Here is a 13,878-nt window from a genome sequence, read left to right as displayed (position 1 = left end):
TCCTGGGGGTTCCCTTCGGGGCTCCCCAGCTGGTGTCTCCCACTCCAGCCAAGTCCATGACAGGTTATTATGTCAGTAATTAAACCAGCCAGAGAGCTATTTTCCCATAGTGGCACCAGTACTTTGGAATACCCTCCCTAATGTGACCCACTAAATTACCACTTTAAGCTATAACCCAAAACTTTTATTTGTTGCAAAGCCGTTTAGGGCCATGGAATTTATTGATTTTAATTACTTTAATGAAGTCTATCATTTCAAGAGTTTAAAAATTGTATTATTAGAAGAAGATGTATTGGTTTTGTTATTTTATTTTTTGATTTTGTATGTTTACATTTTACTGGAAGCTGCTCAGAGCGCCTTTGGCGGAAAAGCAAGAGGAAAAAATGTAAATCTTAATAATACATGCAATCATCTACTTCAGAAGAACTATGTACATGAAGGATGTTACAAATGTTGTTTTATCACTGAAGTATCAGTGCCTTATTTTTATCTTTAATCATGGGTCAATTGGAAATGTTGACAGGCTCCATCAATATGAATAAGCCTTTAGTCAATGCCACTTCCAAAGCAGGCTATGTTGCTTTAAGAGCTGTGAAAACTTGCTGCATTATATCTTCCAAGAAAACACATTGGTGGAATGATAGTCTATGGGAAACTTCTATATTAATGTCTTTAAAGGAAGATTGCCTTTTCATAATTTTCCATTTGTGGATTTATGGTTTTTTTATTTTTTTATCACCACAGTTTAAATGGCATCTTCCATTATCTTCTAGAGGCACCAGACTTCTTCAGAATCCCTCACCTAGCAATTACGTTATTGCAGATCTTGCCATCTGCCAGATCCTACAAGCTGCTGCAGTTTGGCATTTCCCTTCCATTGCATAACATTCATAGTTTCTTTGCTTTTTAATTGCATGCATTACAGATTCTATCTGGGATGTTCATAGGGTATTTTTTATTTGCAGAACAATACCAGGTAAAACTGCAAACCGTAATAGCCATTACGATAGAAAGCATCTGCGTACAACTACAGAGAATTAATAACCTTATATTGTCATTGTAATGGCAATGTAATTCTATTTGGAAAAGAGGAGAATATGGTACTTTGGGGGAGGGGAGGGGGAAACTAGTAAAATGGAATTGCAGTCAAAGTATGACACTGCACCAAACCTCCTGGTGACAGCACTGTTTCTTTTAAAGAGCTCACCATCTGTTTAGGGGGAAAGTTTTTACGAAATGGAGTGGTTAAACTGCTGGATATCAGATACTCAATACTGGTGACTGTTGCATCCCTGTCCTGCTTGTGGGCTTCCCATAAGCATCTGGTTGGCCACTGTGAGAACAGGATGGTGGAACTACATGCAGGACTCTTCTTCCGTTCTTAGTCATGTCATCTGTTCTCAGCTGTGAAATGTGCAGGTACCCAATATGCAGGCAAACACCACCAACTAGCTTCAGTCAGTGGTCTAACTCACGTGCAAGGTGAAAAAGAAAGGGCGGCTTACTGCGAATGAGCGGCATAGCTGGTGCACACTGCTCAGCTGGGTCTACTTTGCTGCTCCCTTTCTGGAGCTGGGAAGCGAATCGCAGAGCAACTGCAAGCCAGTGTTTACGCTTTCTTTATTCTAAGCACGCCACATACGGTAAGCCAAGAACAAACATTTCTTTCAGAACATGGCTTGCCATTATGTGCAAACTGGGAGAGGGGCATTAACAATCCAGTTTTAGACTTACTCCTGATGCCTAGTGTGTCCAACTAGAAGTTCGTTCCTGATGAGCTTGCAGGGAAATGCTGCTTGAATGAGCTGGCAAATGCTGGACTTAGCTGGACATATGCCAGTGACCTGGGAAGGAGAATGTTCCCTCCTGTGCAGTAGTCCCTTCCTAGCTTGGCAAGTCGCACCAGGTAAAGCATTTATGCTGAGGCAAGTATATGTTCCACAGAATGAATTTACAGTTTTCCTATCTACATTAACACACACACACGATTTTTTTTCTTGGCTATAATGTATGCCAATTCATTATAGAAAGATACTGTCTTCAAGTCCCCAAGAGCTTACCTCTCTTTTTGAATTATAGATATTTAAATGGACTTAGAGAACATTTGTTCTTTAGCTTTAGTACCATTTTCGGGTAAATACTCCCGTGTGCATATAACTTTGCATGGTATCTGAGTCTTTGATGTAATTTAGAGAATCAAATGCTGCTCTTTACATATGGATGTCTATGGCAGTCCTAAATGGTATTTTCTGATTGCCAACTTTGGTATGGATTCTGCCTCTGGATCATTAATAACTTGACATGTAGAAATTCAAGTGATGGGGAAAGCCTCATTTGCCCATCATTCCATGAAAATCCTCCCCTACTTTATACATATCAAACTTCTGTTCAAAGCACAAGAGCAGGCATAGGAAAGGCATTGGGGGGGTCACCATGCCTTCATTATTGGTGGAGCTAAAACACATACTTTATTTTATTTTTAAAGTACTATGGGTCGGTTTCTTAGTATCCTTACAGCTAATTCACTACTCATCAAATTGTAAAACACTGATATGCTCAGTTCTGAAACATGTTCTAAACAAGCTACAAAGAAATCCAACAGTATCAACAACACAATGCTAGTATTAGTACCAAAAAGGGGTGGGGGTGGGGAAACAGAAGGTTATCTTCCAAAATGAGAAGAAACAGATTAAGTTATCTCTCACAAACCATTTAATAATAACAAATGGTATGTTGCTATTCGAAGAGTTCTAACCAAGTTATTTCTGGTATGTTCCATGTATGAAAAAAGCCACCGCATTGTCCAGGATACTGGTTAGCTGAAACAGCTATTTCATCAAGAGCATCTGTCATGGCAGATGGCCAATTCCCCCCCACCCCCACCTCGCCAAATCAGTCTTTAAACAACAAGAAGCCACACATTTTTAGCTAGCACTTGAAAATATAAATTTGCAAGTCTAAACCTATAAACAAGTACTTGTGTTCCCCAATTAGAAAACACTGTCTACAAGTGTAACAAATGCATTTTTCCTCTTAAACCTACTCTTCAAAAAATAACTGATGAGATGGTAAACCTGTGTCTAAGTGGTACTGCTTCAGGCTACATGTGCTGGCTCCCCTGCAAAATATATACATTCATATGCTTAGAAAGCCAGAAGATCAGGGAGGAGACTAGTTTGGAACCCTCTGCACTAATGTTATGAAGTCCCAGTCCTACCTTGTAGATGTAAAGGACAGGCCATTTCCAAACAAAGCATGCACTCTATCATGCTCTATTTTGGTGTTGTGTGGAAGACAATATGAAGAAGTGAAATAAACTAAAGTGATACAGAGGAGACACATGCCTCCCACTGCATTTGCTGGTGAAAACTGGGCCTGAGAAGCTTCGAGATGGAAAAAGAGCATTATAAACATTAAGAACAGGGGAAAGAAATACTTCAGTACCAGCTACTACAGTGTTGGTGGCTGGGTTTGTTACCCATGCTGATTTAGCAGCAATTGCTTTAGGCACTGGCAAAGTCCCTGCGTGAATTATAAGCGGCAGGTGCACTGATTGAACATGACAGTCAGTCACAAAAGCCTCCACATAGAAGCGCCTTTCATATTACCCATAAGAGCAGGATTCATGTCATACCCTGCAGACTCTCTCTGTACATATGTATAATGACTGCAAACAATATCTGTATCTGCTTTGTTTTTTCATTATTTGAGTATGACATACGCAGTTTACAGATCCAAAAATAAAGGCATAAAGATGCCAGGACACAGAGAGGGCAAATTATAAAACCATCTGTCAAACTCAAAAGGTATCAAGCTGATTAAAGTAGATTAAGAAAGAAACTGTAATGCTGCCAGTATATAACTGGATGGCAAGGTAACATCTCCAGTTTCTGCAACAGAAGTATAAAACCTTATCCTGGAACCCAATCTTCTCTCATTGCCAAAGACACAGAATATAGCACCTTCCCCTGGAAATTCTGTTTCCCCAGACTAGAAGCAAAAATTAGCACATGATTCATAAAGTGCAAGACAACAACAATAATAAAAATAATTTAAAAATTACAGTACCTCACAGTAAAATCATAGGAACAGGAAGCTAATACAGTAGCATGAAATGGTGAAAACTACAAAGAGATAAAGATACATATATTAACAGCACAAATATAGGAGATATATAAGTTAACTAAGAAGAGAATTTTGTAAAGGGTCATTATAAAGTATATTACTCAGTACAAAGACTGCTTTAAAGTTACCAGCTTCTATTTTATTATACAGTAGAGGCACCCAACAGCTCTACCATAAATTAAGTTCTCAACTCCATTTAAAATCCCTTACATGACAGTCACCCAAGGTGGCTATTACATTTTCCCTTGGGCTGCAGAATGAGCATGAGTTCTCAACCTATGAATGGTCAAAGTGTTTAAATGCTCATCCCAATTCAGCAGCAGTATCCTTTTCCATTCTGTATCATTTCACAGAACATTTAAGAGAGAGATATACTCTATACTGCTACTCTATACAAGGCCATATTTTCTTCCAATACCCTCTTTTAATTTAATTACTATTATTAAGAAAACTGGATTCAAGCTTGAAATCTGGCAACAGCACAAGAGTCTCATAATTTCACCCATAAGGGAGAGTAGATATATTATTATAGTCCTTGGCAGACACAGTGGGGATGAAACAAAGGCTGCGGCAAAGATAGGAGCCAAGAGCCAAACTCTGTCAACCTCATTTCTGGCTCTTACACAATTAAAACTGTAACTCATCATTTTCAAGCACGTCAATGGTGAAAAATAATAATTTTCATTCTCCTCACCACTGCCACCCAGCAAAGTTTATAGTCCTAATATCCTTTCATCTCTCTCTCTTGTTTTAAACAAGTAGCAAGAACTTCCAAAAGATATCTGAAATAAGTTCTATATTTCATCATAGCAACCACTTCAGCATACTATCTGAAAGTATCAACCAAAAAAGTGCACTTTATCCACAAGATGGAAGCAAGGTACTTGCACAGGGACTTCTTTGCACAATCACCCACTGAAGTGGCTCTGGTCCAGAGAGTTACTTAGGAATACCGAAAGGGTAGGCAAGCCCAATGGGAGTGGTGTGGTTTTTCTTCTGAAGAGCAGATTCAGAGGGGACCTTCTGGGCCAAGGTGCCCTGTCTATGGAATGTGCTCCCCAGTGCAGAACTAGGCACAAAAATGGAGCCAGGTTACTGCCAGACTTTAATCATAAAAGTGATTCCAAAACAAATGTTTAACGGGTGTCTGTGCATTCATTAACTCCATTACACAGACTGCCTATATTAGTGATATATGTACAGCAAACTTGAAATCTAATAATATTTTTTTAAAAAAACTTACTTTGAGTCTTCTTATAGCATATGTATGCCCAAAGAGCTTGAATACTGGCTGTCGGATGTTCCTCAAATCCCAGCCTTTCAAACTGCAGTCAACAGCACCTGATACCAGCAAGTTCTGGTAATTTAATAAAATGTAGAATGGGTTAAAGTAAATATATGTGTAGCTTTCAAATGCTAAACTTAAAGAACAGTTGTTAACAGTACAATCCTATAATGTCTCCTCAGAAGTAAGCCCTATTGAGTTCTTTTTTTATATACTGCATAATTCTTAGAGGCTTACAATTTACTACACCAAGGTGTTGTACAAAAATGGGAAAATAGATCAAATAAAAGCAATATAATGTCACAGAACAATATAAACCAAGATTCACTCGGGCACAATGTTAGCTGGGACAGAAATTAACAATACTAATCCTAATCAGTGGGACTTCCAGGAAAATGTGTATAGGAGTACAGTCTCAGACAAATACTGGTATCAATCTAGAATTGACAGACAGTATACGAGATTGAGAGAAATGCTTTAAATACTAGAGCAGTGTTCTTCAACCAGGCGTACACACCAAGGGGGTGTGTTTGTCAGTGTTTCCAAAAATATGTGTAAGATAAGTAAAAAATTAAAAGATCAATCCACAGCTAAAGTTGAAGTCAGTTAGTTTAAATCAATATCCATAGTCTGTTTTCCTTGCCTTTATTCATTCTGCCTCTTATATCCCCATTACTTTTAATGTAAATGTGCAATTCTGTTCGTGGACTCCCTTCATGGAATATGTGTCTATTTTGTCGTTACTAACAGCTAACACTGCTGAAAAATTTGAGAAGGTTTATGAACTTTATATAGCATTACAAATAGGTAGGCAACAGGTAATGTTTAGTCTATTGTCTAAGTAACACTGAACTTATATATGATTAAAATAAGACTTATGCATCCAGGTAGAATTTTTCTAAATAGTAGCCTATTGGATGCTACTTGGATGCACATGTTCAGACAATGAACAACAACCAACAGGAATGCCAATGAAACCAAGATGTCAATCGCACAAACTCTTAATTCTAGAATAAATACAAGGACACCTCTTTGGAAGGGCAATGATCAACACTTATGCATAAGGAGTTCAATCTCCTCCTACCATAATGATGTCATTACAACATCATATGATTGACAGGTTGTCAAAGTTGTGCAGTTGTCAAAGTTGGCCTGCAGTGTGGGGCAGATATAGATCTGGCCCGCTAGGCCAAAAAAGGTTCCTCACCCTGACAATGGTGTTCTTCTGGTTCTCTCATAGGGGTATTAATTAAACAAGTAGCAAATTAAGGATAACAATAGAGAAGTTAAATATTCATTTTTTGTAAACTAATATTGATAGTGGCATTTTAAACGGGGAGAGCAATTTTAAAGTAAGAGTTAAGCAAGTGCTTATGTCTCTCCCAGTGAAATCTGTCCAAAGTACTTAACTTTAGCAAGTTCCTTGTCTATACGTTACCAAGCCAGCCAGAAACATGACCATTGAAAGTTTAGAAATATATTGTTTCCAGCTATCATACCTGATCATACTTGCACCAATCACAACTTAAAATCTCCGCCTGGTGAGCAGGAATGATCACTGGGGGTCTTGGCGATTTTGCATCCCAAATTCTTAAAGTCTGGTCACCTGAAATAGAAGCACTAAAAAGTAATGCTTTTCCTATTTCCAATACATATCCATTCAATTCTTCATATAATTACAATGGTGAAGCTTTTAAGCTTGCATCTAGGAAAGCTTACAAATCAAACACCACATGCAAAATAAAAATTAATAAGAAAGCTACAAGATGGAATTAACAACAGTAATTCTACATTTAAAAAACAACCAATGCAAGATTCAGCCTCGTTTCTCATTGTTTGCGTTTATTCCTTGTTTTGGTACGTGTTTTTTGTTTGTAAGGATATATGATTTGGTCAATATCAACAACCTGTGTAACATTCTTAAAATTCGCTACGTAATTATAATTTTGTTAAAAATAAAAGCCATACCAACTACTATTGGCCCAACAGACACCCTCAAAATGGTTCACAGTAGACAGTAAATGCACAACTGCAACATCAAAACATACAGTAGAGAATCCAAATTCAGTTAGAACTCAGTTATATCAACCACTTGCTTAAACATTAGACTACTCCAATTGCTCTACAAATATTTATAAAATTTCCTTGCCCAGCACCATTTATCCTTGCCCGCTGCCCAGCTCTAGAACCAATCTAATCTATAACACACACAGATGTATATGCAATGAGTGCCTCCCTGTTCAATAAAAGGAAAAAGGAAACTGGGCACAGGCCTGTTTTGCTGCATCAAAGAATGGTTTTCCCTTAAAAGAGCATAAATGATAATAGGAACCCAATTCAACTAAAACTTCTAACCAGTGATAAGCATAAGTGTCATGTAGTGGTAAAGAACGGTCAAGGGCTTATTAAAACAGGCTGGTGATCTGCCTTCATCTGTAGAACTGGACCCCTACTACTTTGGACTCCATGGCTCAAAACCCCTCTTGCTGCTTCAAAACCTATTTGTTCTGCCTTGTATTTTCATCTTTATCCCAGTGATATAACCTAAGTAGCTGCTGTGTATCAACTCAGACCATTGGTCCACCTAATTCACTATTGCTGACACAGCCTGGCAGCTGTTCTCCTGGGTTTCAGGCAAGGATCTCTCCCATACTTACCTGGAGATGCCAAGGATTGAATCTGGGACCTTTTTGCATACAAAGCACATGCTCCTCCAGTGAGCTACAGCCCTTTCCCAGCTGCAATGCAAGTATTTTCCAATATTGGTACTGAACATGTTCACCGATCCCGTTGCACCACAATGCTGCTATTAAGATTTCATTTTGTGTGATAAATGATAAGACTCTGGGCAATATCTATGTTATAAATCCTGATTTTAAAAAGCAACAAGAATTAAAAAATTAAAATGGGAAAAAATATATGAGAGGATAAAGTAGTGACTGGTTAACCAATGACAAAAATTAGAAAAAAGTAAAGTTCAGAAATGATTCTGTAGATGAGGGTTCAGAAAGTGAGACTGCCAGATGGAAGTGGGAGGTTGTTTCAGCCACTGGGAACAATTCAAGATGAGATACAATTAAAAGAAAATCTGTTTTATGTCAGCATTATACTTGGTGGGAAATTGTCATAAGGCAACAGTTTTTGATGATAACCCACATTTTGCTGCCCAGAATACTTGACAGTCTGCCTTTAACTGATTAATACACACACAAACACAAACACTTGGATGTAGTACAGAAGCGAAGGAGTATGAGTATTTTTGGATATTTGTGACACAAGGACACCTGGAGAACAAGCAACCGTAAGCAAAAACTAAACATTTTGCAATCCTGTCAAAGCCCTAGTCTAGATGAGACAGGCGGTTGACACAATTGTCCCTGATTATTCTCTCTAGCATTGTAGGGCCAGGGTGGCTCTTTCGTACTTCAGAATACTATGGGCTTTGAATGAAACCAGATGAAGACAACAGAACACAGATCTCTCCTGGCATTTGGTAGTTAGTGCAGAATGCTGCAGTACAATTAATGACAGAAGCAATACCTTGTAAGCATAAAATACTGTACCCTCACTCAGAGATACAAACTGGCTGTCAATTGATTACTGGGCCATATTCAAGTTGATACTCTTAATGTATATAAAGTCCTCAACAGCTTGGGACCAGTTAATGTGAAGGACTGCCTCACTCCACATGCGCCCAAAGCTATTATGTTCAAGTAATAATATACTAAAGGTTGTTAAATAAATAAATAAAGTTTGCTGGTATTGATGACTCAGAAGACTGGGATAAGGCATAAGCCCAAAGCCCACGTGGGAACAAATTCCTAGAAGATGGGGTGAATTCTGGTCCAACGGTTTCCCACCACTTACCAAAATGCATGTCTGCACAAGTGCAGACAGCTATGTGTTTTCGCCTAAGGGCACAGGTGTTCTTTGCAGCCTCTCTTTCCCAAGGGTGGGAATGAATGGTAGCAGTCTGGAGGGAGCCACTGCTTGTCCTGTATTCCCGAATCACTAATCGCAGTTTACTGAAAAGGATAGTGGTTTTTTAGCAACAACCCTGGCATGGCAGCCTGTACCTGCTGCCAAGAAATGTCTATTGGCTATAGGATGTAGCAGTAGCATGTAATCTTGCTGGTGGCAAAGAATCAGAATCAGTTTTTTTAAAGTCAGAAAAATAAAATCTGAGAAGATCACAGCAGGCTAATTTTATTGGCCTATATCCAAATAACTGCAATTAGTTTAGCACACTGAATGAAGATTTGAACTTGTTTTTCTCACAGAAACCCCCACCCTTAGGACTGGCAGAAGTTTAAAGCATCCTTGGGGAAAGTGGCCTAGTGGACTCTCCCCACCATGGCTGTCCCAGCACTACCCTAGCAATTGCTACAGCAATTGAAAGCAGTGTTTAAAACAACACTAGTACTTATGTGGAGTCTTTACACCGACTCCCAGTGTGTTCTTTGGAAAAGCTGGTTTTAAACAAAACACACACACAAAACTCCTTTTGGAGCCGCACAGGCGTGAGCGCTATTTATTAAATGATAATAGTGACATAAGCATAATAAAAGTTAATTTGGGAGCTAAACTAAATTTGGGAGTACTGGGCGGATCTTTGCACCCCAGCGGTGCATGCTAAAGACGGCCCTGTATCTAGGTGAACAAGAGTAAAAAGGGTTGGGGAGGAGTGGGGAGCATTTAACTGCTGTGGGTAGAAAACTAATGCAACTTGCTGTCATTATTCTGTTAAATTTTGTTAAATGGATGAGAACGCAAGCATAGAATTGTCAATTGTACAGCATTCCATGAGAAACCAGAAGATAATTTAGATCAGGGGTTGTCAACCTGTTCCCCACTGCCTACTAGTGGGCGTTTCAGGATTCTAGGTGGGCGGTAGGGGGTTCTACGGCACAAGCTGAATCCTCCTTCCATCGAGCACTGGTGGGCGGTAAGGAAATTTTACCATCAAGAAAATTAGTGAGCGGTAGGTATAAAAAGGTTGACTACCCCTGGTTTAGACCTAGTACCGTGGTACCTCGGGTTACATATGCTTCAGGTTACAGACGCTTCAGGTTACAGACTCCGCTAACCCAGAAATAGTACCTCGGGTTAAGAACTTTGCTTCAGGATGAGAACAGAAATTACGCGGCAGCGGCGTGGCAGCAGTGGGAGGCCCCATTAGCTAAAGTGGTACCTCAGGTTAATAACGGACCTCCGGAACGAATTAAGTACATAACCAGAGGTACCACTGTATAGTCAAACCTCGGCTCCTGAAGGTCTCCATTTTGGAATGTTTCGGCTCCTGAATGCCGAAAATCCGGAAGTAAATGCTCCAGTTTTTGAATGTTTTTTGGAGGCCAAACATCCAAAGCAGCTTCCGCTTGAGTGCAACCAATTGGAAGCTGCGCCTCAGTTGTCAAATATTTCGGAAGCCGAATGGGCTTCTGGAATGGACTACATTCGACAACCGATCTTTGTCTGTAGAACCGCCTCCTCCTGACATAAATTCATTCTCATTTACATTCTTTTCATTCATTTCTCACCTTTATATTTTTATCAAAATAAAACCAAGCAAAAACATATTAAAGATTCTCAGCTCTTCATTCAAGCTCCTCAGCATGCCTCTTATGCGCAAGATTCACTTTCACACTGTGTATATATTTTTTATTTTTTATTTTGTATTTGTGAGTTTCTGGCTAGTGAAAGCATATTTTCATGGTCAACATTTAAGTAACATTTTACTAGATGACAAATAAATAAATAAATACTACACAAAGCGCTGTGTCACATTCCTTTCTGTAGCAAACTGCCTGAAAGTGGGAAGCTAATTTATTGCATAATATTTATGATAGGTTATAAATAAAGGCTCATTTATTCAGGCCTAATTATAGCAGGCCGCAGATCGAATTTACTATTAAGGTGCCATGATCTGGGATGCTGCATTCCAAAATGGAATATTCGCCTCATTTCACCATATAATAGATATGACTAACATCAAACTCATGAAGTACGTGGCAGCTGAAAATGGCTACTAGTGCCAAGGCAAGAGGTCTTCATCCATACTGCAGATAGGTTTTTTTTGTATTTTAATAACGGGTCTCACTTGTCTGGGAAAAAATTACTAGGTTATTTTTTAAAAAAACAACAACAACTGTGAACATCATCCTTTAAGGCTTAGACATAAATTTAATAAATCAATAAATAAGGATTTCTGACCCACTGTTAAATAGCCCGCTGTGTGTTCGACATCTCTCATAAAGGTCACATCACACTTTTATGCAGCAAACTTGTTTACAGATGCATATTCCTCAACACCCATGTATACTTCTCAGAGAATAGCATACAAATCAGGTCTCCCAGCTGGGTACACACAAGTTTTTAAGTACATATGTCTCTTGTTCACACTTCACATATCTGCTGTGGCCAAAACAAGGTCTCCACAGTAAAGTCTTAAAAGGCTATTAGTCTTTATGCTACCAAGTGGCTTTACAGGAGCTAGAAGGTAGTCTGAGGTGCTGAACAGCTTCAGGTCTCAAGGAACAACAGAGGAACCAGTTTTTCTAGGCTCAAAAATGACCAAGAATGTAACATTGTCAAAGTCCCCGTATTTATTCTAAATTTTATTTGTTTATTATATTTAGTCATCACTTTTCATACACAAATGGGTGCCCCAAAGTGAAATTAAAACCATATATAAATCAGTTGTAAAACACCATACCTGAACTTACTAATCCAAGAATATTTGTAAAAGGACAAATCCCAGCCACCCAGCTAGAATAAAAGGTAAAGGTAAAGGGACCCCTGACTATTAGGTCCAGTCGTGCCCGACTCTGGGGTTGCGGCACTCGTCTCGCTTTATTGGCCAAGGGAGCCGCGTTTGTCCGCAGACAGCTTCCGGGTCATGTGGCCAGCATGACTAAGCCGCTTCTGGCGAACCAGAGCAGCGCACCGAAACACCGTTTACCTTTCCGCCAGAGCGGTACCTATTTATCTACTTGCACTCTGATGTGCTTTCGAACTGCTAGGTTGGCAGGAGCAGGGACCGAGCAACGGGAGCTCACCCCGTCGTGGAGATTCGAACCGCCAACCTTCTGATCGGCAAGTCCTAGGCTCTGTGGTTTAACCCACAGCGCTACCCGCGTCCCTTCCCAGCTAGAATATGAGCACTAAAACTGGCCAATTCCTCACAACTAGCCTCCCTCCAAGTGAACAAAACAAAAAAATTTTCCTTCCAGTAGCACCTTAAAGACCAACTAAGTTAGTTCTTGGTATGAGCTTTCGTGTGCATGCACACTTCTTCAGATACCTTCAGATACCTGTGTGTGCATGCACACGAAAGCTCATACCAAGAACTAACTTAGTTGGTCTTTAAGGTGCTACTGGAAGGAAAAAATTTTTGTTTTGTTTTGACTATGGCAGACCAACACGGCTACCTATCTCCAAGTGAACAGTCAAAGGCCTGAGTAAACAAACATTTTAGCTTAGCACCTAAATGCAGGCAATGATGGTGCCAGGCATACTAATAGATGAACTTCTGACAGCAACAAATCTAGACTATTTTAGCACCTGTACATTAAAATGCCTCCCCATGGTCCAAATCTAAAGGGTATAGATAATGCACTACATCAGTTCAGACTCAATCCCCATGACAGTTAGTTACTAACACTGCTGTTAAAGCATCTGCCATAATAACAATGTATACTAGGAATATATAGGCCTAAGCAAAATTGAAACAACTTTACTATTTTTAGCAACAGCTTACAGAACAAAATATAAACATACCAAGTAATTTTTGATAATCGTTAAATTAATGTACTGTGCAAGCATGTACCAATACATGATGAAATCCCAAACCATTGTGTTGGAATGAGAAATCCAACTTTGCATATTTATATTGGGTTGCGCCTACCAACTCATCCAGTCTTACAAGTGGAACCTGTATAATGTAAATTTGCTTTGCTATCTGTGTAGCTTATTATGAAGTCAAACAAAACCTCATTGGACTATCATTATCAATTAAACTTTTTATTGCACTAGCCATAGGCCATGGAATCATTCAGAAGGAGAACAACAACAACAAAAACCCAATAACCATAAAAATCATCGGGCACCCACGATAAAGATGAGCGTGCTACCAAAGATGTTATTTTTATTTCAATCACTCCCGATAATTAAGGGGACATCAATATTTAAAGAATGGCAAAAGAGAATATCAAGGTATATCTGGCAGGGTAAGAAGCCAAGGATTCAGTTTAAGTTACTAACAGATGCGAAGGAAAGAGGTGGCTTCGCCCTGCCAGATTTGAAACTATATTATGAAGCATCTTGCTTATGCTGGTTAAAAGAGTGGATTAAATTAGAAAATGGAGAATTGTTGGATCTGGAAGGGTTTGATAATAGATTTGGTTGGCACGCCTATATATGGTATGAAAAGAAGAAAATTCATAAAGGGTTTGAAAACCACATCTTCC

The 13,878-nt window shown here is 39.1% G+C and overlaps 1 protein-coding gene across 1 annotated transcript in view; it reads right to left on the bottom strand.

The window, feature by feature from the left end:
• Window positions 1-13,878, bottom strand: part of PEX7 (peroxisomal biogenesis factor 7) — a 54,087-nt gene that overhangs the window by 21,264 nt on the left and 18,945 nt on the right. Inside the window, exons 6-8 of the mRNA XM_053382023.1 lie at window positions 6,910-7,016; window positions 5,369-5,482; window positions 4,069-4,124 (exon numbers count right to left, since the gene is read on the bottom strand). Of these exons, the coding sequence (XP_053237998.1) occupies window positions 4,069-4,124; window positions 5,369-5,482; window positions 6,910-7,016 (277 nt within the window). The remainder of the gene's footprint in view (window positions 1-4,068; window positions 4,125-5,368; window positions 5,483-6,909; window positions 7,017-13,878) is intronic.

Source organism: Podarcis raffonei, chromosome 3 (genome assembly GCF_027172205.1).
Source record: "Podarcis raffonei isolate rPodRaf1 chromosome 3, rPodRaf1.pri, whole genome shotgun sequence".
NCBI classification, from domain to species: Eukaryota; Metazoa; Chordata; class Lepidosauria; order Squamata; family Lacertidae; genus Podarcis; species Podarcis raffonei.
Note: the sequence above shows the minus strand (reverse complement) of the source record. Positions and strands in the feature narration are given on the sequence as shown.